At 37.0% G+C, this 26,720-nt stretch overlaps 1 protein-coding gene across 14 annotated transcripts in view; it reads left to right on the top strand.

Moving 5' to 3' along the window:
• Nucleotides 1-26,720, top strand: part of NEBL (nebulette) — a 258,274-nt gene that overhangs the window by 192,963 nt on the left and 38,591 nt on the right. For 10 of the 14 annotated variants that reach the window (XM_042042788.1, XM_042042787.1, XM_042042784.1 and 7 more), the window contains 12 exons: nt 3,054-3,161; nt 4,681-4,785; nt 10,623-10,730; nt 11,687-11,797; nt 14,521-14,631; nt 16,389-16,499; nt 17,143-17,253; nt 17,506-17,616; nt 18,137-18,241; nt 21,374-21,466; nt 24,617-24,709; nt 25,095-25,187. The exons of 2 other annotated variants lie outside the window; for them this stretch is intronic. In XM_042042788.1, coding sequence (XP_041898722.1) covers nt 3,054-3,161; nt 4,681-4,785; nt 10,623-10,730; nt 11,687-11,797; nt 14,521-14,631; nt 16,389-16,499; nt 17,143-17,253; nt 17,506-17,616; nt 18,137-18,241; nt 21,374-21,466; nt 24,617-24,709; nt 25,095-25,187 — 1,260 coding nt within the window. The remainder of the gene's footprint in view (nt 1-3,053; nt 3,162-4,680; nt 4,786-10,622; nt 10,731-11,686; nt 11,798-14,520; nt 14,632-16,388; nt 16,500-17,142; nt 17,254-17,505; nt 17,617-18,136; nt 18,242-21,373; nt 21,467-24,616; nt 24,710-25,094; nt 25,188-26,720) is intronic. 2 more of the 14 variants (XM_042042791.1, XM_042042793.1) reach the window with 2 other exon arrangements.

The raw sequence follows: 26,720 nt of genomic DNA, 5'->3' as shown, positions 1-26,720 counted from the left end.
GTGAACAGCTTTGAACTACAGATTTGATTTAGGAATGTTGCTGCTAAGCTTCAAAAGACACTTCTCTGTCCAGCTGCAATTCTGACTTTTATAGGTTTTGTGCAAGGCTGATGAGAAGTTTGTTTATCCAGGCCTTATTTAATTCCAGTTTGGTTTTTCAGGGATGTTGTTGTGTTAAAAGTCTGCAGAGTCTGCTCTTTCTTAAGCAGTCTTTAGAGAGCAACCTCCATGCATTTCTTTTAAATTAACCCCCACTATATAATCTCTAAAAAAATAAACAAACTTAAGACTTTAATAAAGATGGTAAATAAGTAACCATCTTTTAAGCTCTCAATAAAGCTCTTGGTTAATGATGAAATTTGTAGGTAAGTGTCCACTAATAACTGTCAATTCTACTCCCACTTGTTTGCTCTTCCACCATATTATAGTTTAGCTAAGACCTCCCCCCTTCAGATGGTTTAGAAATCATATGAGGCATTTTTCTTTCTTGTTTTTATTCAGAACCCTTTCTTTCAGGCATATTTCCTCTCTTTAAACTGCATTCATAACTTCCCCCTGTTCAAAAGAAGGATGAATACTATGTGCTTTCCTTCACTGTGAGTCATCCATGGGCTTACTCTTCCTTCTTCACCCTCTTCCACCCCACACTTCCTTTCAAAAGGGAAAAAGAAGCAGGAAAATGATAAAAGAGAAAGTGTATGTCTGTGTAGCTTTCAATGCAACAAATCCCCTATGACAGATCAGTTAAATGACTGCTGGGAGTGCTCTGGAGATACTGCCAGGGTTGGCTGATATTACTGCGTGCATTCTTTGCCCCAGAGCATCCCGTGCGATGGGGAGGGGAGCAAAGGTAATGAGCCGAGCAGCCAGAGGAGGCAGCAGGGCCCGGAGCTGTGAATAGCCCTACTGCAACCAGAACATTTACAGTCACACTGATTGGGGGACTCCTTAAATTTGGGACTCTCCTGCACATTGGGATCAGGACACAGGGCCCTGTGAAGACTGGGTTCACTGGTCCTGCATCTGTCCTTCAGTGGTAGCAATGTGATCTGAAGTGACACTGAAGAGGATTTGATTGAAATGTATTGCTAAAAAAATTTTCAGATGGTGGCATGAAATGGCTGCAGCCGGAAGATGGCGAGCCAGTTGTGAGGAGAGGTCCTTTTGGCATCAACGCTTTCCCATTAACAAGAAGTTCAAGTACCATGTTGTGCATTCAGTCTGTGTGTACCCTCTGTGGCCATTTGTTGGCCGGGGAGAAGGGAGCATGCTGTAGCTGGATATTTAAAGTCTTATGCTTGGTGTTGTTGTGATGTGGGTAAAGGAGTAAAAGACACTTTTGCTCGCCCTGGTGACTTGATATCTGGCTTTTTGAATGACATATTACGGCACTGCCTGATTTTCATTAGAAGGCAAGTTTTGGATACACCTTATAAGAGAGAAAAGCCCTCTGATTTATTCCTTCAGTGCTCGTACAGAGCATGGATTCGCCTTTGTATTCAGATATATGCTTTTGCACTTGATCCAATGCCAAGGCAAATATCAAACAATGTAAAGCAGATGAATCTACCAGAAGGCAGTGCATACTCTCTTCTACTGTTGGTGTGAAAGATTATGAAGTTCATCATGTGTTCAGATAAAGTTTCTCTTTAAAATTAACAATGTTTTAGAATTTCCTTGCTTAGAAAAATTAACCTAAGTGCTGGAATTCATAATGTAGGGCTTAAACATACACAGCTAGTTTGTTTCTGTGGCTTAGTTTTGGTTTCTTATCCTGATTAATGAAATAGTGGGCATTGTGGATAAAGATACGAGGTTGTGTAAGCTAAATCATGTTGAGGGTCTTTTGAGGCAAGGAAGAACTGAAAAGGAAAAAAGCCCTCTTCCCACAATTAAAGCTGAGAAAAAAAATTGAAGATTGTTTGAGGTGGCTTAACCACTTTATCAGACATTCATGTGAGAATAGAGAAAAAAGGAGTAGGGAAAAATCCGTGTATTTATTTAGTGCAGAGCGTGGTAAATTATAATGGATGTTGCATAGGCTCAGATATCAGGTGTCTGCCTAACATTCATGAAAGCAGCATAATTCAGACTGAACTTTATTCTCCTCCATTATGCCCAGCTGTTGGAAAGAAGCAGACATGTGTGCAGAGTCTCCAGATGTTTGATGATCACAGACAAAGGGAGCAAAGGAGGGAGATCTACTATTTGTTCAGTTTCATATTTTCAGATTCTGAATTCAGTTTTTCAGCATTTTTGATGGAATTTTTGGATGTATTTCAATGGTACTTTTGGTGCCATTGTCTCCATATTTATGTATTGCATATTTCCTCTTACATGTGTTGTCATTCCCCCTTTTTCTTTTGAATGAGAAGAAAAGATGGTGAAAGTGATGGCAGGCAGTAATTTAATTATGCTTTCTAGCACTCTAATGAGGTGGGCATTGTCCCCAAGAAAGGACTGTATTACAGAGAGATTCCTCAGTGTCCTGTGGGAAATTTCTGGCAGAATTAAAAATAGAACTGGTGGTTCTGATGGCAGTCTGGCATAGTGTGAGTGACACGTGGACACAGGAAGTTTGATTCTGACTTCCCACTTTCAAGTGGTTGAAAAATTTACAAGTGATTTGTTTTACAAATTTTGCAATTTATTCATCTTAATTTTTTTTTATTAAAACCACAATTCTGATGTTAATTATGAATTGAATGATTCTCAGTGAATAGATTATTATTGCTAGTCAAACAGTTCTATTTTATTTGATTGCTCATGTGAGTCAGTCATATGGTTTTGTTTCTGTTTTCTTTTTATAAATCCTTCAGCACCAGTAATCACATATGACAATCTTAAAATTATAATAAAATTCAGATACATAAAATTTAATTTGAAACCAACACAAGTCTGTCACAGGTGTGGGTAAACTGAACTTCTTTAAACTTTGTTAAAAGATTTATAAATAAAGCAATTGCATTGAATAAGCTGCTTTGTCTTCTGATTTCTCTATGCCTTTTTTAAGTGCTACATGTTAATATTAGACATGTTTGTTCTGGTGAAAGGTGAAATACAAGGAGAAGTTCAGTAAGGAAATGAAGAGTCACCAGTACAATCCTCTTGACAGTGCTTCCTTCAAGCAAGCGCAGATTGCATCTACCTTGGCAAGTGATGTAAGTTAATTGGCTTTGTATTTTACATGCATTTACATCCTGAATATCCTAACATGTTCACAAGTAAAATGTCTTTCTTCATCTTATCAGTTACTCTGAGCTTCAGTCTCTGCCATCCAGTGTGTAGCAGGTACAGCATATTATCCATTTCTTCCTCTGCTTCTGACAGAGGGCCTGCAGAGTTTTTCATGACCATTTTAGATGAGATTCAGGTAGCTTAATTTTGTCTGTCAAAAAGGCATGACTGCTTACTCTGAGCTAATTGCCTTGTACTTGGTCCATTTTTATTGAGGAAAGAAATAAACAGGTCTAGATGTCAACTCTTCTCACCTGTTGGAGGTGCCTGCCTTTAGAGGAGCAAAGTACTGGCAGCTCTCCAATGATTATAGAAGGTTACACGAACAGTTCATATTTGGATGTCTGTCTTTTAGACTTCATTCTCCTGGTTGATCTTCTCAATGGTATTACAAAATACAGCAGTCACTAGGTTCAGCAGTGGGTGTCTGCTGCTGGAGCCAGAGTGGAGAAAACATCTATATCGAGTGATAATGCTCTTGGGATGATATATTTAAAAGTGTGTCTAATGCTAGAAATGTGAGCTCTTCTTTGAGGCTGTGATCCCAGATAGCCAAAAGACAAGCCTTCATTCTGTAGTCCAGCATTTCTAAAGTGTGGGGCACCATGCAATGGCAACAGGAAAGACTGGCTCTGGGAAGGGTACAGAAGATTATATAATTATTTCCAAAATCTAAATGTGTAGTAAAAAGTTAGTTGAAGCAGTTATTATTATAAGAAATGGGCAAATTGAAGTGAAGAACACAATACATATGTGGGGATGACTAAAGGTATTAGTTTAAAAGATTTGTCATCCAAAACAGGTAAGGTAGCTAGTTTTCTTCCTGTAAAGTTGGGCATCCAGCTTGCAGAAGAGTGGAAAATCCTACTGTAGGCTGATAGGAAGTTACTTTCTGCTGCTTCATTAAGTGATTATCTTTTGCCTTAGGTCACCATATTGCTTATATTTGTTGAAAGAAATCTGTATTAGATAAAATATCCAGGAACACTTCCCTTTAACTGCTGCATATCAAATTTTTAAATTGGACAGTTAGTGCAATTCCTGAAGCCGGGAGAAAAGAATAAGAATTAAAGGTGTTTAAAATTAATAGACCCAAAGTATTGAGGAAGATACTCTTGATTTAAGTGGAGGGTGGGAGGGGAGGGGAGAGGAAAAAAGAAGAAAATTAATTCTAGCCTGAAAAGTCATAAAAAGTGTGATTTTATTTTAAGTATCCTTTTCGGGAGGAAAAGTTTGAGTAGTTCCTAAGTACGTACTTAGCAGAATGAGTCCTATACTGTTCTTTCGTTCTCTTTGAAATAATAGTAGATGACCACCATCTAGTGGCTGGGAGAGATTGTTCAGGCAAGCACTTAATGTTTTCTCTTTCTGGACTGTCACACTGTAATACAGAGCTGTGAATTATTTTATTAATCTTTTGCATAACCTGAATTCTCTTTCTAGGTGAATTACAAGAAAGATTTGGAAAGCCTACACGATCCAGCGTCTGATCTACCAAACCTGCTGTATTTAAACCATGCTTTAAATATCAGCAAAACACAAAGTGATGTAAGTTGCCTTTTTAAGAATGACCTGAAAAATGAATCTGGTAAGGAATGTACTATATATAGTCACTGTAGGAAACACATTTGTGGTACTTGCTTCATGGTCTCATATGGAGTAGGCAATAGTGTTGTAACCATAGTAGATGAGAGGTGTAGGGAAGAAAAATGGGTTTTTAGGAGGACATATTTTAGTTATTAGAACAAATAATATATACTTTGGAAGAATCACACAGACTTCTGATATTGAGTGTTTCTTCTCATGTATCTGAAACATTGTCTGTTTTTTTCTTTGATCTAGGACCTAAAATACTTCTTTCCTTGCAAATCTCATTTTGTCTAAGATCTTGCTTTTACCTGCAAGTCTCTGTACAGAAGTGACCATTATGCTAGTTTAATATTTGGACTTTTTTTATGAAGATCCTCTCAAGTGTAACTTACCTTTGAGCTTCTCTGGCTAAACTTTTTTCCTCTCCTGTGTGAGTCTTCCTACACTGGGTCAGATAATAGGCACATGCTCCATTCTGCCATGTGGTGAGACATGCCTGATGGGGCTGGTGGTTTGATATATGATCATGGTGGGGGTTGAAGTAGGAAGGAAGAGCTAGGAAACCCCTGGCTCCTGTGCCATGATGGAGGTTCTTTCCCACCCCAAGAGCACCCATGCTGCATGTGTGGTGCCTTTATGCTGGTTAGCTGCATTTGTCATCTTTACTGCAGAAATCACGGCAGGCCTGCAGTGGAGAGGCATGAGTGGGTGGTGTTGGGAAGGAAGGTTGCTCTATGGTTGGCAGGAGTGAGTGTTTCATAGACAATTAACTCTGATGAGTAGGAGCATGCTGGGTCATCTTTTGAGTCAGTGCCTGCTTATGTTTAAAATAATCAAAATAATCCATCTATACTTGATTTTTGTGTTGCTTTTTGGAGAATTGAAGCTTGCTTTTTGTCTGTCTCACTCTGTGAAGCTAACACTGACTATCCCCTTTCGTGTGAGTAATAAATGAGTTGGTGTCTTTCTCTTCCTGCATTCTTCATGTTTGTTTTGGCCCCAGACTAGTTTCCTTTGAGTGTAAGGTAAGATTGGCAGTCTTTTTGCTGATTAAATGAACACCCTCAGAATGAACTTCATCAGTTTGTCATCTTATCTCTAAGGAGGTAGAAACCTGGACTTTCCCTTAAGGCAGGTCATGTCTTGCAAAATACATTTCTTTCTTTTTTCCTGGAGGGGTTGATTTATAATGTCCATGTGCTTGTCTGAGGACTCTGTAAGTACTAAGTCTCTGATTTTTGCGTTGTCCAGGTCCTGGTGGGTATTTTTACTTGCTACAAGCAGGAAGAGAAATACTTTGCCAATCCCTAAGCTCTCCACTAAATATTTGTCTTTTAGAGAATCCTATTTTCATACTTCTTCTCAGATTTGACCTCCCCATGTAATCATTTTTATTTAAACATGGTTTACTCTTCTGCCTTTCTCCCTGCTTTTTCAGTACGTTTCATCTGTTCTCCTTGTTTCTCCACAGCTCACACCAAATCTGTCTTGTAATCTGCCACCATTCTACAAAACAGTTTTCCTGACTTCCATGTGTTAACTGATTTCCAAAGACTGGTCTTATGGTCTGTTTTTTTTTTCATTCTGAAACAGAGCTGCTTCTAATTGCCCAATTTTGCTGTTTCCCTGAAGTATACCTTTCTCTATTGAACTTTATGCTTCTCATTATCTTCTACATAACATAGCTACACCTGCACTGGTGTAACAGATTGAAACCTGTATGGTTAATTAAACTCATAAACTAATATGGTTGACTGAATGAATGGGTTTGCTGATTGACGTAGGGTGTAGAAGGGTGTGCAACTTTATGAAGCACTTAAACTGGAATACCAGTGCAATATACCAGTTATACAAGTCAGCTTCCATGGGAATAAGTTCCAACAGTTAAGAGGAAAGCTTGACAGGCATCTTTGGACTTAAGTAGACTGATTTTGTCAGGTCAAACTCATCCTGGTTTTATTATTTTGATGAGGAAAAAATGACAAGGCGGAATTCCCCCTTCATATGGTATTTCTTGGTTTCACTTGGGATGGAGGTAATATTCTTCCTAGTAGCTGGTACAGTGATGTGTTTTGGATTTAGTGTGGAAACAATGTTGATAACACACTGATGGTTTAGTTGTTGCTGAGTCAAGAACTTTCCAGCTTCTCATGCAGCCCGGCCATTGAGGTGGCTTGGGGGTGCATGAAAAGTTGGGAGAGGACACAGCCAGGACAGCTGACCCAAACTGGCCCAAAGGGATTATCCACACCATATAGTGTCATTCTTAGTATATAGACTAGGGGGAAATAGGCCAGGGGATCCTTCTCAGGGACAGGCTGAGCATTGATAGGTTGGTCGTGAGTGACTTTTTTCATTTGCATCCCTTATTTTTTTCCTTGAGCTTTATTTCTTTCTCTTTTTGTTATTTTCCTTTTATTACTGGTGATAATAATAATAATAATAATAGTAATTTATTTTATTTAAATTATTTAACTGTTTATATCTCAAACCACAAGTTTTCTCACTTTTTGCCGTTCTGAGTCTCTCCCCCATCCCACTGGGGTGAAGTGTGTGAGCAGCTGTGTGGGGCTTAGTTGCTGGCTGTGGTTAAACCACGACAGGTATATATGTAATTCTGACATGAACTATGGAGACATAAAATTTAACACTTTGATATATGTCGAACAGCTAGTTTAATATTTTCACATTTAAAATCTGTTCGTATTGTAGAGACTTTGAGATACTAATGAAATACAGGCTAAAAAAAGGGGAAAGTAGATGTATTTCATTTTATGGAACAGGGTGAATAAATAGAACTTAAGGGACTGAATCTGGTGCTTGTAGTTGATCTGAATGTAGCAAAAAGTTATGAGTTTTACCTAATTTGATAGAATTTTTAAAAGATCTTGTTCCATTAGCTGAGGAATGGAGTAAAAGTATGAGGTCAGTATCTGTAGACAGACATAATTTTCATTTGTTTCCACTACAGAAGTGGTTTTATTGTGTGACATTTATAATTCTTTCCACTAGGAGGCAAACCCAGATCATCTGTCATAGCTTAGCAAGCATAGTCCCGGAAGGAATGTCCTTGCTGAGGGGTGCTTACAGTTTCCTCTGGGAGCTGATAGAACCTATCAGCTGGCCAGTTTGAATATGGATAATTCTCTAAGCCACTTAAAGTTGTGACCACCTCTGTGATCCACATTTAAGAATAGGCAAACTCCCCCTCCAAGCTCTCTCTCGTTTCCGGCGCTGGGACAAGTGGCTGCGGGCCCCGTGTGGGGGCCAGCGGGCCCGGCCAGGCCCTGCCTGGGCCAGGCCGGGCCGGGCCACGGCCATCCTGGAGCCGATGGACCTGTTCCAGCCATGGAACCCCCCCCCACTGCCTTGCTGTGGGCAGCCGGAGCGGCTCGGCTCTCCCCCCTCTCCACTGCGATAAGAAAAATTCAACATTCCAGCTGCAAAGCTGCAAGGCCGAGGTGAGATTAACCCTTTTATTGCTGTGAAGAGCTGAAACCCTGAGGGAAGAGAGAGAGGAGATGCTTAAAGCTGAAATTCTGTTGTGAAGCGATGATATATCAGAGTATCCTGTTGTAATTTCATGAAGATATGGGGGGGTGGAGTGTTCAACTCGTAAGCAAGAGCACCTGTGCTGAGATAGGCAGATGCTGACGCAGCTGTAATTTCATGAGAAGTTTGGACAGGGAGAGATGAACCAGATGAGGACTTTTGCTCCAAATGGGAAAGGAGAAAACCTCAGTCCCTAGAGATGCTCCCAGAGATAGTCCTAAAGATGAAGATGATGAAGACCCTTTGCTCCCAGGGAAGGAGAAGGGCCTCTGTTTTTGTTTCTGAACGGCTCAACCTTAAAATTGTACCCCAAAAAACTTCCAGAGTGGACCCTCGAAAGCAGTTGCGGGAAAAGCTGCAAGTCGGGGGAAAGGACTCACGCAGGCAGAGAGACTCCTCTTCCTAAATGGACTGAACAATATTTGGAAGTGGGCGGCTGTCTCGTTGTGATAATGTTTTCATAGCATGAGCAAGAAGAGACTTCTCTTTCTAAATGGACTGAACAAGGTTATTATGGAAGTGGTAAACAGACTGAACATCTTAAGGGTTGTCTTTTCACATTGTCAGTGGGAGAAGGGAGGAAGGTGGGGGGAGGAGGAGAGTTCTGAAGGTGGTATAATTTTTTTTTCTTTTTTTCCCTCTTTTAGGTCTGTTAATAAACTGCTTTATATTCTTTCAAGTTTGGTGCCTGCTTTGCATTTCTCCTAATTCTTATCTCACAGCAGATAAACAGTAATGAGTATTTTGGACCAAACCACTACACCATCATATGTGTTCCTTCGCACTTCAAGTGTAAATAATGATGTTTATTTTCTATTGAACATAAACGTTTGACTTTTAGATTAGCAAGACAAGCATTTTCTCTAGGAATGTACAAAAGTTATTTTTTTATCATATCCTTTTTTTTTTAAAAAAAATTTCATCACAACATTTTAAATTCAAATTTGACAGAACTCCCCTGCTGGTAGGACTAAAATATAGTTTCTTCTGTTCTTTTTCTTTCATATTATTTTAAATAGTATTTAAGTTCCAAAATCTTCTGGATTTTGTCTGTGAAAACATTCTTGGAAATTTTTTGTTTCAGTATGATATAAGAAATCATTTAAGCAAAGCAAGTGTTTCTATCATTTCAGCCCAGACACTGCTGAAATTCATCTCAAAGAAAATGCAGTGCTTCAAAGTCAGGTATACAGAACCACAAACACACACATCTTGCAAAGAGAAAAATGCAGCATTTTAACAGTGATTAATTCATGCACAAAACCACATGATAGATTGCAGTGATGTACAGTGCATATTCAATCAGAAGCACCCCATGAGGAAAGAGGAGAGTGTTTTTGCGGGACCCAAGCCTAATGCAGAGGCCTGACAGGGAAAGAGAAATTCAGACATCACTCTTTTTGAAGAGACATAGAAATTAAAATTACATTACTCATTATAAATGTAATATTTTGGTTTGTAGCTATTTGCTTTCCTTTAAGGCTGGTATAGACTATTCCATCATGCCCCACCACTGACTGATGGAAGTAAATAATGTGTTTGCCAGTCTTAATCAAAAGTGTGAATGAATGAGTTCAGAAGGCTTCTCCAGGTTTCCAAACAAAGTATATTTGCTTTTTGAGTTAGCATAAAGGCATAAATTGATGTCTTAACCCTGTGTCCTTCATTGTGATTTTGCTGCTAGCTCTAAGGTCACGGTCCCCGGTAACTGTGAGGGGAGTGTTGGTGCATGACTGAACCCTACCAAGGCAGTAGTTTTCCTTCCCTTCTCCCTCCCACAGGTACAAACAAAAGTACATTTGAGAATGGTGCTCCTGAGCCTGAAACAAAGACCTGTGGGGTCTGGCTGTGAAACAGATTTTGTTGTTACAGTAAATGTGTTGTTTTATGGAAACAGAGCAGGGGATCCTATTAAAAAACTGCCAGCTCTTCAGACATAGGTCATTTGGCCAAACACATGCAATTAGTTTAAGGATTGTGATTGATGCTCCTCATTCCTGCTGTCTTCAAAGTTCACAATTTCTAGGTCAGAATTTTGTAGGAAAGGAATAAATGACTCCAAAAAAATATTACCTTATCTAATGGTCCTATTTCTCCAACAGGTTAAGTTTGGGAGGAGTCTTCAAAGTCAAAACATCTAAAGACTATGGCTAAGACAGGATTTGTTTCTTACCAAGGCAAACAATCATATATCAATATCATATTCTCTCAGCTGTTAACAGACTTTATTTTAATTTTCCTAGGTCAAGTACAAAGAAAATTATGAAAAATCTAAAGGCAGATCAATGCTGGAATTTGTGGATACACCAATGTATCAAGTTTCAAAGGAGGCTCAAAAGATGCAAAGTGAGGTAAGTAAAACTGTTTTTGAAGAAGTAAAATTTAAATCAACAGAGAGGTTAACAGACATCTTATACTCAGGTTAAGAAAATATACGAAGTAGAGAGTAAATTGATGATATGGTAGAATTATACTGAGTAGTTATCTCTGCTATTCTGTAGCTCAGTTCTTCCTGTGAATTTTCTTTTTTCTCAAAACGCCATGGGTGCTAACAGACAGAGATTGTATATCTCATAATTTAATTGAGAAGAAGCTCAAGTGGTCATCTAGATCAGAGATTAATAATTTTTAAAAATTTTCCCTTGAATTCCATCTTTAGGGAGGGATGATTCTCATGTGGGAGCAAGTGAAACCACAAAACCCAGTCCAACCCCATGATTTAACTGAAACGTGCTGTCCAGCCTGGGAAACTCATCAAGGAGGAAGGACTGTTCCCAGGCTCCAGAACAGCACTGGCTGTCCTATATCAGCCCACGTTTTTCTAACTTTTCTAAAAAAAAGACTTCAAATGGTGGAGATTTTGTGACCTCCCAGACAATCTAGTCCAGCGCTTTACCATCCATCCTGGGCAAGATGGATGCACCTGTGTCCCCATGCTGTAGTTTGATTCCATTAGTTTTGCTGTGTCATGGAAAACAGATGATCTCAGCCTCTTGGTAAAAACTTTAATGAGTTTCAAGCCATTACCTTGTGTGCCATTTGTCTTCTCTTTTCTCTACCAAGCAAACTGTTTCTTTCATAGATCAGGTTCAACATTCTCTTTGGACATACTGTATGCATATTTTTGTCTAGATCGTGTCTGTTTGTATAAATAATCTAGATAATGAAATGCATAATGAAGTTGCTTATTAGTGTGAAATCTAATTTATGGCAGGGCTCATTTCTGGGTCTATTTACAATGTCTTTTCTGAAATATGCTTGGAATTGCATATATATGTACCACTAATTGTTGGTTTTGCTACAACAGAAAATGTATCGCAAAGATTTTGAAGAAGGGATCAAGGGAAGACCCTCACTGGATTTAGACAAGACCCCGGAGTTCTTGCATATAAAAGAAGTCACTAATCTTCTGAAAGAGGTACAGGATTTTTATTCTTTTTTCTGTTGTTAAGGTGTAAATGAGTAATAAGCAAGATCACTACAAGCTGCTGAGTGCTAAATAATTTAAAATTTTCTTGGTAGCTAAATACAAGTCACTTCATGAGTAAAAATTGCTTCACATCATTTTGGATTCTGAATAGTACTGTAGTAGGGCAATTATAAAGCTTAGCACACCTGAACCAGAATATCAGTTTTCTTTTCAGATAGATAAAGGGGTGGAAGGAAAGATTTCCATTGGTGTCCAGATGGCAGTTTTTCCCTTGGAGTAATTATCTCACGTTTAAGGTAGCCTGTTGGGGTTATATGGATGCCTTGAACTGCATGGAGTCACTTATAACTAACTTAATTTAAAAAATTATCTATCGTACATGTTATGGATAAAAATAAAGAAGACCAAAATTCCTTAATATACCTGGGATATTACATAAGTGCTTTAAGTCCATTTTGTTAGAAGGCACAGGTTTTCTGTATGCCCACTGTTTCTTTAAGATCTGTGAAATATTCTTCAGTTGTATGTGTCACTACAAATGAAATAGTTTTTTTCTGTAACTGAGAATCCTTCTACCTTTAGTATTTTTATATTGTTATTTAAAACTGGTTTCGTGTTAGGTTTTGAGTATTGTTTGGCTCTGTGGATTATGGTTACTATTTGACCAAATTTAGAAGAGATAGAACTGCTAGAAGAGAAGATCAGAGCTGCTAGATATCTTGTCTTTGAATCTGGGAGCCAGCAATACCTTGTTTGTTCTTAGGGTATTAAGCATTGATTTTTTTTTTTTTTTTTTTTTTGCCAAAACAAGTAAAGCATGTTAGGATTAAAACCCCTTGAACTTTGTTCCTTTCTTTATTCTTTATACAGCTTATTCCAGTCTTTGCTAGATCTCATATGGTTAAAGAAAATAATTTCTTTTAAGATATTTCTTTATTATTCATCCTCTAATAAATTATTCTGGTAGGCTTGAGTGTCAGGTAGGCAAATATCAAGCTTGGTCTATTTTGTGCAGTGGCATTCTGTGGTCCATCTCATATATGCCTTCTTGCTAGGGAAAAATGCAAATCATGCTGTCATTTATTTCAGTTAGTCTTTCTGCTTGCTGAATGCCCAAAGAACCGGGTACTGTATGCATAGTTGTAACATGTGCTCTACATGTTCATCTCTGAAATTTTGATGTAGCTCCTCTCCTTAGTGCATTAAGATAGAGAACTAATTCTGACCTCCTCAAGTTTTATGCCTCCTCATTTAGGGAGTAAACCATGCCTATAAGTCAAAGGGGAAGAAGATGAGAAAATGGAAATGGTATTTCCATTAATGCATAACTGCCTGAACTTCCTATGATTTTATGTCCATATTCAAGGAACATATTCCAAACCCAAAGATTACCTAGGTCAAATCAATTATTATCTTTCATGATTCAGAAAAATTATGCATTTGTTCATAGTCAAGGATGTAGCTCAGTGTTTTACCATAAAGGTTCATAATAAACTTTGAATAGATACTGCATGAAACAACAAGAAAGATGTGGAATTACTTAAAAATGAATTAGCTGTTCAATTACATTTTTTTTTTAACCCAAATGTCAGCTGTGTTCCAGCTTGTTCTGTTCTCCCACCATAGAGAATTTTGCAAATACTTCACATTTTGTAACAATACAAACTTTCTTCTCTGGACCACATTCACAACTCCTTCAGAAGAGATGGCTGAATTAAATAGTTTTGAGTTAAATAGTTCTAAACTAGAAGAAACGGTTTCCTGCTTGGTGTAGGACATGTTTCTGATGATCAAGAGAAACTTCTTTAAAAATATCTGGTTCTCTTTTATTTAAATGAAGAGCTTATAAAGAGATAAAGGTGCTCACTGCTGCGCATGAAATTTAATATGTAATTAGGAGTATTAATTCATGCCTATGTAAATACTTCTGATAAATATTTTGTGCAATGTTCTTCTAATTTCATTGCTTAAAAAAGCCTAACCCTCATCTGGAGATGGGAAGAATAATTAAAAATCCTTACAAAACTTAAAGATCTTGAACTTCAATAGGTTTACAACAGCTCTCTAGGAGCTGGGAAGAGCAAAAAGAACCGAATGTCTGCGAGCAGGTTCTAGTGTGCTTTGAATTTTATACTGAACATTTGAGTACTCTAGAGACTGCAGTTGCTGAATGTTGATAGGTCATATCAGTTCAGTGTCTAGGAGGCACAGGAGTGATATGGTAGGAATATTGCTTCTACATTTTAATTTATCAAGAGGTTTTTTTAACAGGTCCTAGTATGGTGTTTAGGGAATCCATCCTGATTGGGATACCATTAATGGAATAGAGGTAAAAACTGCAGCACAGCAAATACTGGGCTGCAGAAAGAAAATGCTACTGCAGTTAAAATGTCTGTCCAGAGAGAGTCAAGGCCCCTAAACAGTGTGCTAGTGCTGTATAGGGCACAGCTGGTTTTCCAGAGCACAACAAAATAGATGACGACATTAAAATCTTTTCACTTTTTCAACATTGTTCTGTTTGATTTCACAATTTCCAATTCTATTTTAAGTCTGAAATCTGTACTTCAGCTAATTCATATTTCATAGAAATTTCAAAGAGACTCTTCAGATGTTTAATAAGTGGCATTTCTTTTCAAGATCTTACACAAAGTAAGAAGTGGTGAAATCTCTCTCTCTTTTTTTTTTTTTTTTTTTTTTTTTGTAATCCTTAGAAAGAGTACCGAAAAGATTTGGAAGAAGGGATGAAGGGAAAAGGAATGACAGTGTTTGAAGATACACCAGATTTGATTAGAGTGAAAAATGCAGCTCAGATACTAAATGAGGTATGTTATGCTAGTCAAGGTTATTAATATCACAGAAGGTTCACTTTATGTTAAACTCAAAAGATTGCTTTTTTTTTCTTTTTTTTTTTACATAATCTACAAGGAAGTATGTAAGTATTGAAACTAAGGCTATTTCTGTTTTGCTTGAAAAATATAGTAAAGCTCTGTATAAAAAACAACTTAGGACAAATAATTCAGATTTTTGGGCAATTAGAAAGTCAGTGGAGATTGTTAGTGGGGTCAATAGACCCAGCATTTAGAGCTGTGCTCTGCTGACCACAGAGGCTTCCTCAGCACATGAGTTCGGGTGGACTTCCAGAGATCCAAGGCTGTCTCTGGGAAGAAACAGCGGGGCTGGAGGGTGTAGGGAGGGAAGAGGGAAGGCAAAGCTCCTGCTGCACGTTACGCATTTGGGGAATAATTTCAGAATTTTACATATATATATATTATATTGTTCTATTTTATATTAATTTTGTATTTCTTTATTATATATTATATATATGTTTATTTGCTTGCACACACACACACACACACACATATATCCATAAAAAACAGAGGGAATGCCATGGATAGGGCCAATCTGACCACTGTAAAGAAGTAAGGGAATATATAACTGTAACTCCCAGGATTATCTTTTCCTGGGTGTTTTACCCAACATGAAGCTCAGAGGAAACATCTGTCATCCCAATTTAGCAGACAGGAATTGAGGCATGATGTATTCCTACAGGTTAATTTACAATTCTTGCAAAAAAATGTGGTTTGTGAAGTAGAGAGTTGTTTTATCACATTTATTTCCATATCAGAGTGAGACAGATGAAAGACTGAAAATCTTTTTTCTCTACTTCTTGTAAGTTATCAGACCATTGTATCGAATAGAAACATATTTTCCTCCTTTTTACTAATTAATGTACAACCTAAAAATAATTTACAAACAAGAATAGTAAGGGGCATTTTAAAATTATATGTATTTACTTTGAAAAAAAGTTTTCCACAGGCGGAGATGAACTAGAACAGAAAAAAGGATGATTACTACCAAAGTAGTAGAAATAGCAGTGGCTGAGAATATTTTTCTACAAAAAAAAGTACAACTATTGTATACAATATTTCCATATTACTTTTTAATATAATTTGCTGATGAACAAGGAACATATCCTTGCTTGGATAAGCTGAAGATGAAATATTAATTTTGTTTTCAGGTTATTGCTTATTTATAATTTATGTTGTGAGGAAAAAGCAGCAATCACGGATGAGGACTGCCACTTGCCTAATGGCTATGGTTCAGGAAAGACCTATTAAATGAATAAATTACAACTTCTTGATCTGGAAGTTCACTGGAAGCAATTCTGTATGGTATTAAATTTCTAACATGTAGTCTTGTCATAAATAAAATATTTTCTTAAAAGTGAGATGTGTTTCAATTAGGCTGGCACCAAGTACCAACTTACTACACCATGTTCTGCAGAGCTAAACTTCCTCTTTACTTTAGAGGATAATTGTAGCAAGCTGCATGGGCTGATTTCCTCTCACCCTCTGCTACATTAAAAATTCGTTCTCAGTGGTTTGTACATTCAGTGAATATCTTCTAAAAGTTTTCCTCCTGTAGTTTGTTATGTGTTTTTCCTGACAACAGCTTACCAAGAGTCTTGAAAATTGTGACTCTTGAGAGTTTTGATTGACTCTAAATCCTAAATTTCAATGTCTTGTGGAAAAAAATCTCTGGATGCTGTGAATATAATGTATAAATTCTATCTTCACAGAGGCAATACAAGAAAGACTTGGAAAATGAAATTAAAGGGAAGGGCATGGAAGTTGGTCCAGATACACCGGAGATAAGACGAGCCAAGAAAGCTTCTGAAATTGCAAGCATGGTCAGTCCCATTCCTGGGACAAGCTTTCCATATGACAGAATGCAACAAATTATTGTGATTGAGAATTCCAGGTGGTGACCAATCTAGGCAGTACTGAAAACACAGATTTCTCCAAATAGCTAATTGAGCTGCAAAGAGTTGGACATTGCATAATCAGTGTAAGGGGGGAAAGTTAAGCTTCCCAGAACTTAGACCTTCCTATCACCTTCTGCAGGTTGTGCTTGTTCCTCATTAGCCATGTCTGGCCAAGGGTGTCTTTGGTCACTGTGGGCCCTGCTGCTTTTAGGTCTAAATAGCTCCTTACTTAGGGCCAAATGATAGAGAGATGCTAAAGCATTATGACATCAGTCTTGCAAAGCACAGCAGAGGGAGAAATTCTCATCTACGTGTCTGACTGTGGCTGCCAAAACTGCCGAGACAGGTAGATGTGAAAGGCTACATCAGATTTGAAGTGAGCAGTCTGTTAAAAGGGTTTTTTAACCCATCAGCAACTACAGCTATCTCATGGATAGATTCTACAAAACTAGTTCTCTTGAATCATTCGTTATTTGGTGGTTTATGAGTGCTGGTCAGTGAAATCGTACAGATTAAATTTGAGAATTTGGCTGTCAGCCGTGAGTATTTCCAATGCTATTATTTTCAGAAAGAATACAAGAAAGACTTGGAGAATGAAATTAAAGGAAAGGGAATGGAAGTGGGTACGGATACCCTTGATATACAGCGAGCCAAAAAAGCTTCTGAAATTGTCAGCCAGGTGAGTACAGAATTAATTGCTTTAAGATTACTTTGAAAGTAAAACACAATGAGATGTTAAAAATATAAAATCTTATTGAACGTTCTTAAGCTAAACAAAGCAAGCAGTGCACAATAAAAATATTAAATTAAAGAAATGGAAGAATTTATTTTTATAGTCTGACCAGTACTATCAGAATAGCTTTGAAGACAGCATGTACAGAGAGTTGCAGTATTAGTTATGGTTTTTATTTCCCCTTTATTTTTTCTTCAGAAAGAATATAAAAAGGATCTGGAGACTGAAATTAGAGGAAAAGGGATGCAAGTTGGTCCATATACTCCAGAAATTCAACGGGCCAAAAGGGCGTCAGAAATAGCAAGCCAGGTAGACATAGTCAAAAGTTGAATGTTTTAATTCTCTGTAACAATGAGTGCTTGACATACATTGCTCAAAATACTACTTCTCTAGCTCTGCAGAGGCTTTCATACCTGTACTAGATTAATTTACATGCAGTAAAATGTCTTAACTGCCTGATTCTTATTTGTATTTAGGCCTGTTACACCATGTAAATTGAATTTCATTATTTACATCTATTAGGCAGTTCTTTTCGCATTACCTAATTACCTAATGTTACATTACATATATTCTGACAGTGAGGAGAAAATATATATGAGGATATATTAAGTATGAAGATATGTTATATATGAGGATATATTATGTATACGTATATGAGATCTATTTTAGTGTGGGGGACAGACAATGATAACAGTATGGTGGAGAAGAGAGGTTTAAGTAAATACTTGACAGACTGGATGAGGAGGTTCATTAGCAATAAGCATCTTTTGTGCAATTTTGTGCGGTTTGGAGCCCAAAAAGCATAGCCATTTAAAAATTATTTTTTCAGAAAATGTACAAAGATGAAGCGGAGAAGATGCTCTGTTACTATTCTTCTGTCCCAGACACTCCTGAGATGGAAAGGATAAGAAGTACTCAGAAAAACATCAGTTCAGTGAGTAACAGTGCTTCTCTCTTTGCTTGTAACTTTTCAGATATTTTTTAGTTTAAATAGGGTCTCTTGTGCCACAGCATAAAATAGGGAACTTATGAGTAAAAGTCCTTTGAACCATTTGCATAATTTTCCTGGCAAAAGCTGTATCACTCATTTCTTTCAGTAAAAAAAATACCCAGCTTTTCTAGGTGTGGCACTGTTATTTTGAATTTCTAAACCACTTATATCACCTTGCCAAACCACGGTTATTTTTAAATGAAGATTTTTTTCTTTTTCCATCAAGCCCCAGGAAGTACTTTATTTAAAAGGGAAAAAACCAAAAACCTAAGGCTTCTTACCGTACGTATAAGATTTTTCATCTGTTTTCTATCATATGTTCTGAGCATCAAGATTGGGGTATAAAATTAGAACAGATCAGATTTCATAAATATATATATATATATATAATGATTTTATGTTACACTGGGTTTATTTTTAAATTTTCTGCTAGACTTAAGTTTCAGTTTATCCCTAAATATAAATTATGAGCTTAGATTTCTAAAATTGCCCAGTTTGGGATGTATTAAGTTCCACTTCCTTTTTGGGCCCATTAGTGCTGCTGTTTGTAATTCTGCCTTTGCTTGTAATATAACAGAGAAGAGGAGTAAATCTGGCCTCCAGAACAAAAGGCCAGTCAGTGGCTGTTTTGTATGGCAGACTAAGTAATACTAATGAAGCCAATGATTTGAGAGAAAGGAATATAAGATACTTAAATATGTTTAGTATTATCTGACACACATGTTCTTTAACTTAGAGATATCCTCAGCTTCTCCAGCTCTCAGAAGTACGAGCTCAGTTAGTTTCTCCTGGAGGTGTTTGCCTGCAGCTCCCCTGTGCAGCTGAGGCTTCTGCAGGCGAGCAAGAGCCTGAGGGGAGGGCAGAGGAGATACCTCCGAGCCTGCTCTAGGCTGTGGTCACTCCTGTAACATCTCCAGCCATTACCTGCCCTTTTTCTTCCTTTGAATGAGGACAGCCAAAAGCTACATCTTTCTAGTAGGAGCTCTTGACAGGCCCACTGGCCCAATTTTGCTTCCTGTCATCTGCTGGCTCCGGGTTTTGAATGGTGCTCTGCAGCATAGTGTGACAGTGATTGTCACCATTTCTCATGTCACTGGTGTCCTAACAGCCTAGGCTGAAACTCCCTGGAACAGAGGGATATAAGCTAGCCTCTGGGATCTGCTTTCCACCCTGCTTGACAGCTTTTGATGAAGTCTTCAAGTAGGTCAGTGGCTCTGGCAGTGCGGACTCACTAACAGTTAGGTACCAGGCTTAATTAAGATAGGTATCACTACTTAATTAAGCCATGACAAGCCTCTGATGCATCTGAACCCCTTGCAACCCTGTAGGCCAGTCTGAGTTTTCAGTGCCAAGACTGACAATTATCCTCTTTGTTAGTGTTCTAGATAGTAAGAAATAAAATGTTTTGTCTTTGACAAATCACCATTTGTATTTGCTTTCTTTTGCGATTGTCCTGTTTCTGTTTGTGATCTGGATCCTCCAGATGTAGGAAAGCAGTTTACAGCTGTGATTGAACTATCATTTTTTCTTCTTTCTCTGTGTTTTAATCTTTCATCCTTCTGTGCAGTTTAGATTACAAAGGTAAGTTCTTACTGAGTCAAGATACAGCTGGAAGCAGCATAAAAAAAAATGACCACTGATAGTCTTCTGATTTTTGGATTTTTGTCTTTTGGATTTTTCTGCCTTAATGGACAAAAAAAACCAGCTTGCTCTGCAGATAAGATTGTTGCTGCTTTTAGCTCACTAGCTCACTTGGCAGATGATTTATAATAGGATATTTACTTCACAGTCATTTCTTTCATAGAAAAATCCTGTCTCCAACATATTTTACCAATCCTTCCTTGGTAGAGGAGAAAAGTGTATTGTAGATCGACCCACAATATAAATCTGACATGGTGCAGAACAGTTTTCAAGTCCTTACTCATAAACTGTCTCTGTTCTCACATGGTAAAACAAAATTCTAGATTGTTAAAGGTTTTCCGAATATTTAAAAAATTAGTTGCCGACATTCACTCTCCTCTAGAATATTTGGCAGTAGTATTCACCCCAGGCTATGGAGGACTTCAAGGAAGTAGGAGAAATTAATCAGGAATGATGTTTTTATTGTTTAAGGTTTGTTGATAGGAAAAGTTAAATAAATCTTGGTTTAAGAAAGGCAGAAATACTAAATGGTAAAGATTAATTTTATTAACTCCAAGACCAGACTTGTTTTTTACACTAACTGACTGGAAATACTTACCAAAATGGCAACAGATGTGACACCAAATACTGAAAATCAAGTAAAACTTCTTGAGGAGTTTTTCAGCATGAACTTGTGCTCCATGGTTATTTAAATTATAACCAGGCTTGGAATTTGTGGAGCAGTTATTTACTGTCTCTTTCAGTAACTTCAAATGATTGATTCTACTGATGGGCTTTGTGTTTATCATTTACTGAAACAATTGAAATAGAGAGGAGTATTGTATAAACAGCATGTGTATCTTTTAAGAAGTGATTTTTGTTTTTAGATGCAGTCCTCAGCTTTCTGGCTTGAACCTAGGAGTCAAAAATTGTATGACTTGGATTGTAGCTCTGGTTGTTGTTATTTTTCCATGAATATTTCAAATTTTTAGCTTGTTAACTTAGAAATAATAGTAATGTCTGTTCATTTCTCACAGTATTTTAAGATCTGAAGACTAAAAAAAACCAAATCAAATCCTGCATGTATATGCACCTTCAATTACATTGAAATGAATGAAATTACTCAAGCATAAAGTTACATTTATAAAACCTTATAGATTGTTATAGAAATTTTAATATTTTTTCCAAATTTAAATATGTCATTGCAAATACTTAAAAATACTGAGGTCAGTCTAAAGGATGAGAATATACTATCTGGCTTACAGTTGAAAACAAACAGTGTAATCATAGTTATTGATAATTAGTCTGATTTATGAAAAGTTGAAGTATTTTCTTTCTTAGCAAGATTTATAGTCAGACCAATTTGGTGTTTGGAAAATTGCCTAGCCCTTTATGAGAAATAGCATTTGCATTGCTAACAGTCTCATAATTATCTTCTCTTTTGGGGAAATGAAGGTGTTTTACAAGGAGGAAGTAGGAGCTGGCACAGCTGTAAAAGACACTCCAGAGATTGAAAGAGTAAAGAAAAATCAACAGAATATTAGCTCGGTGAGTGCTATTAACATAAGTTATTCTTATGTGAATAAATGGTGGACAAAATGGTTTTTTTTTTCATCTAGTTTCCTAAAAACTTCTTCATTTTCATATCACACATCTTATTCAAATAGTTGTCCACTGGATTTTGGATATAGAGCTCTATTCTAGCACAGCTAGAACTCCTGTCTGCTGAAGCACTTCTGTGTCCAGAGGTGGAGTTTCTAATTGAAACATTATGAAAAATAAGAAAATATTTTAACTAAATACTTGAGGGAATTTTTTGTCTTTCAAGAGTGAGAAATATGAGATGTATTCTCCTGTGTGACAGACTGAACAGCAGTTGTATTTGCAGGTTCGAAAAATACCATGTGACGAAAAAGAAAATCTGTAACTTTCTTTTAGAGACTGCATGTATTGCATAGGATTTGATACAGTTTGCACTTCAAGAAGAGAAAAATTATGTCCAGACTTGAACTATGTGAAAAGATGGAGAGTTGGTGCCTCTTTACATGTTGGTGACAAGTTGATCTGTGGATCTGATGAGATTGGTTCTGAATTGATGTTGTTTAGCTATGGATGCCCAATTTCTTTCGCACTTTAATAGGCAAATAAAAATAAAATATCAGCATGACTGTTTTCTTCAAATAGAACATTCTCTTCTGATAAATATGTGGCAAAACTTGGAAAAAACCAGAAAAGTGACTGCCCAGCAAGAAAACCCTTGCAATTGCATTGTTCACTTCTTTGTTATATTTGATGGGGACTCTTCTGGGGCCATTTTTATGTTTGTGACATGACTTCTCTAATGATTAGATTTTTTAAAAAAGTAAAATTTGAAAATAATGTATAGACATGACTCTATGTTGTGTTTAAATATTAGTTAAAATATTAATTAGGGACTCTGGACACCTATTCTCATAGAATTTCATTGTTAAGTGAATAGTGTTAATTATCCCTCTAAAGTAAGGTCAGGTAGAGAATTTCCAAAAAATGTAGAAAAGCTCTTATTTTCCTTGGAATGTTTTTCTGCTCTATCCATCACTTTTCATCTTGTCATTTTGAGTCACAGTACAAGCTATCATGTGTCCTAAATCCTTAAAAAATTGGATAGTAAGTAGTTGAAACCTCCTGGTTGGGGGAAGTTGTTGGTTTGCTTGATTTGAGGATGAGGGGTTCTTTTTTGTTTGTTTGTTTGGGTTTTTTGTTGTTGTTTTGCTTTTAAATTTCCAGTTACCATAGAATTTTATTTCAAGAGTAGTCACACAGTCACACAGACACTTATTAGAAGTCTTACTCTAATGTTTTTTCACAATACCTTTCAATGTGAAATGGAAAAATAGTGTGCACTGTTCTTGCTGTTTTAGAAATCCTAAATAGTGGTGAAGAGGGAGAAATGAAAGGTCGATCAGTATGCTAGTAAACACATTTGAACAAAAACATACCAAGGGAAGTACAAAATGCATTAGTGGTGTAGTGGTATGACGTGAGTAGCATGGCCTTTACCTTGCTAGTCTTCGTGTAGAGTTAATGTTTTACAAAAGGTATTTTATTACCTCTATTTGTACTTGAAATTACTTGGGTCTTGTATAATATTTATTAGAGGTGTAGAATGCCAAATTTAAAGGCAATGTACAATAATGTTTCAAATTATATGTCAGTGAGAGGGAAATTATATTGTTCAATAAGAGGGAAATTGTATTGTGTAATTTACAGGAGTCCCAAAGGAAGGGTAAATTACACTAATTTTGAATCCATTAGATTTAAATATTTTACATGTATTTTTAAATTTAGCCAAAAGAACTTGGGACAGCTTTAAAACTATTTTCTGAGCTAAATGAAACTGTGGAATGAGAAGCAAATTTGCACCAGGGCACCAAAATAACACTTACTGGACAACCAACCACACAAAAAAGTCCATTGAGTCATGTTCTGAAAGTGATCAGATTCTTCCAGGTTACATATGTAGGAGACAAACATCAGAATGGTGTTTTTGAAGCCTAAAATAAAAGGTAGTGACAGCCAAGGAGGTTGAGCTCATCTCACCTGTTGTGATGATTGGTTTGGAAGAAACCAAGATCTCACAGAACTTTCAAAGCAAGCAACAGACCCATGGACTGTAGATGAATCTGAACTGAGAAGCTACAAACAACTAAGGACTTTTAAAAAACTTGTGTATTTTGAGGGGCAGGCAGGGTTGGACACAGCACTGGGAAGAAGCAGGACTTTGGGAGAAGATTCTATTTGTGTTTTTGTTAGTGTGAAATCTGTGAGGAAAGCCCTGTGGTATGTCACTCAATACCACAAAGCTGGGGTCTGATTAAAATTCAAGCAACAGACATTTTAAGGATGAGTAGCACTGCCAATTCTTAAACTTACCTAATAGTCTCTATTAAAAACCCCTTTTTTCCAGTGCTTTAGTATTTTTGCCAGTCCTACACTGTCTGGACTGAAATTTTCCATTCCTGGTCTGTTCTTTGGGCTGGTTTGGTTTTATTTATTTATAAATTTCAGTCAAAGCAGCTTCCAAGTATGAGCTTAGAGAAGAATAAGTTGTTTTGTCTGTGCTATGAAATTGGGCACCCTCCAGAAGTACCATGTCTTGGAGAAGAGAGTTGAAAATGTTAGAAAAAAACCCAGCAAATATCTGACAACACCTGCAAAGGCATCAACAATCCAGACAACTGCATTTTCACCTGTTTGTCTGCATGTGTTTTTGGAGAACTTCAGTGAGACTTTGAAGTCATCCACCTTTTCAGGAACACCTAAAAGGCTTGGTTTCTGAAATGGACTAGTAGACTTATCCATAGCAAGATAATAGAAGGACCAAGTCATTGTCAAAGTGGTGTGGATCTCCAAGTAGTATATGCAGCATCCCAATTGTCATGAAAATAGCCACAATCCCATGTGATGTATATTCCCACTGTAAGAGTTTTAGTACAATAGAATTGTTAATTGCACTCTCTTCTGCATTGCATCAAACAAGATGCATTAGAGACCCTAGCAGACTGTTTTAGAAATTAAATATAAGTGTTCATTTTCAGACCAATGGTGTTTGTCGATGTGGTCTAGCTGTGCAGTATGTGTAAGGGAGAGAGTATAAAGTGATGTGCCTGTCTCTCTCTTCTTTAAGTTTCTAATTTTTTTGTAATATCTATTGTGCAGATTAAATACAAGGAAGAAATTCAGCGTGCAACAGCTATTTCTGATCCACCCGAACTAAGGAGAGTTAAGGAAAACCAGAAGAATATTAGCAATGTGTGCTCCATTTTCATTGCTTGCACACTTCTCTCCGCTGTATTAAATGTGTCTTGGTGAATATGTCTGTGGTGTTTGTGCTAGTTTCTGTTTGTTCACAAAGACCATTTTAATCAATTAATGGTAAAATGATAATTCCTTAGCATTGCACTTTGATTAATAACAATGACAGTGAATTATTCCCGTTGAAATAACAGTTGTCTGTGTTTGAAATAGAAGAACTGAAAGAGGGTGAGTAGTAAGTATTGTGTGGAAAATGGGATTGGTTATTAAGGAATGGTACTTTCCATCCAAATGCAATGTGCTCTTTAGTGATGTCTAGCACAGTTGTGTATTTCTATTACTTTGAAATCTCTGTCGTAATATCTTCTGGCATGTTTGCTAGGTTCAGTACAAAGAACAGCTCTGCAAAGCTACACCTGTGAGTGTCACCCCTGAGATGGAAAGAGTCAAGAGGAATCAAGAGAATGTCAGCATGGGAAGTTGCTATCCTTTAATCCTTTGTATAATTTTTGGGTGCACAAGATGAGTACAAAGTTCTGCTTTCTGAAACTGTGCCTTTTCTTTAGTTGCGGGAAACAAATGTATTGAATTGGAATTCAAGTAAAGGCATGACTCAAAACCCCTCTTTTAGGAAGCAATTGTGAAAAGACATTGCTTAGTTTGGGAAATGGCAGATGAAGCATCACGTGTTGTGTTAAAGAAATGCCTGCAATGCTTTGAGATGTTATTCTCTTCCTTGGATATTTGCAGAAAATCTTGACCAATTTTTTTCCTTTTTTTTTTAACCAGAATATCTGTTTCCAGTTTTATTTTTTCTCTGCTTGTTAAAAAATTAGCTACAGTTGTGCTCAAACTTCTACTCTCTTACCTGTCTTCTTCTGGCTCCTCAGTAACCTTCCCATCAGAATTTAGTATTTAGTGGCTGACATAACCATTGGAAAGTCATATGATTTGCCAGAGCACAGAGAAGAAGGCAAGGACTGGAGCACACTACTGCCTTCCTGCATTGATGAAGATGATGTTAATGAGTCCTTGAGAGAACAGGCACTCTCCTCACTGAGAGCTGCCAGTGTGTCCCTGGGGTGCTTTCTGCTGCATTCACCAAAATTTTGAGTCACAATTTTCAAGAATTCTGTCCCTCTAACTCAACTTCTGGATTATTGTTGATATATCTAGCTTTACTAAAATGTATTCTGTTCAAAAAAACCTGTTTTCCCAAGTGATTCAAGCCTGTATAGTTTTCCTACTCACTTTGTCGTTTACTTTTCACCAGTTTTTGTGTTGTGCAAATTTCACCGGAAAGCTTAAATTCTTTTCAAGTCACTGGAACAGCTCTGAGTGAAGATTCTTTAATTCAGCCATTTCTAGAAATATTAATTCTTGAATAGTCATTTTACCTTTATAAATGTTAGTTTTCAAGTTTAATCTATTTGAAAGTTTACCATCATTTTTGTAAGACATTAATTTTTCAATTTGGACAGACCAAAATTGTGTTGTGCTGGAAGATAATTGCTTAAGCAATTACTGCCACTGTGGACTGCAGAATTATGAGTGTAATATATCTGCACAGTTAACCTTATCACTTAAGCCTGAGAGCTTATTTTTTTATGGAAGAATTTATTTTGCATAAAACTATATGAATTGGCATAAATTTTTTGCCAGAATCTGTTACTAAATATTTACCATATCTGACTTCCCAGCATGTGGGGCCAGAGTTAACTTAGATTGGTTGCTCTGTGAAGGCCACATCCTGTTCTCTATATGCTTTAGATCCTGATCCATTGAGTGTGCATTTGGTTAATGCATTAAGTGTATTTTGTTGCAAAATGATAAAGGTGATATTCCTGCAGTACATTTAGATAAATGCATGGTGAAATTAGGCTGGATTCAATTGGCAGTTGTCTGATGTACTGCACCCTCTGTGTTTAATCACCTTTGAATATGTAATATATAAAATTTAGAACACAGAGGGAGACATTATGGAGTTTCTGTGTCTTGACAAATATAT

Source organism: Corvus kubaryi, unplaced genomic scaffold, assembly GCF_017639235.1.
Source record: "Corvus kubaryi isolate FWS band 111438036 unplaced genomic scaffold, C.kubaryi_AGA036_p1.0 37398, whole genome shotgun sequence".
NCBI classification, from domain to species: domain Eukaryota; kingdom Metazoa; phylum Chordata; class Aves; order Passeriformes; family Corvidae; genus Corvus; species Corvus kubaryi.
This window is presented reverse-complemented; position numbering and strand designations above follow the sequence as displayed.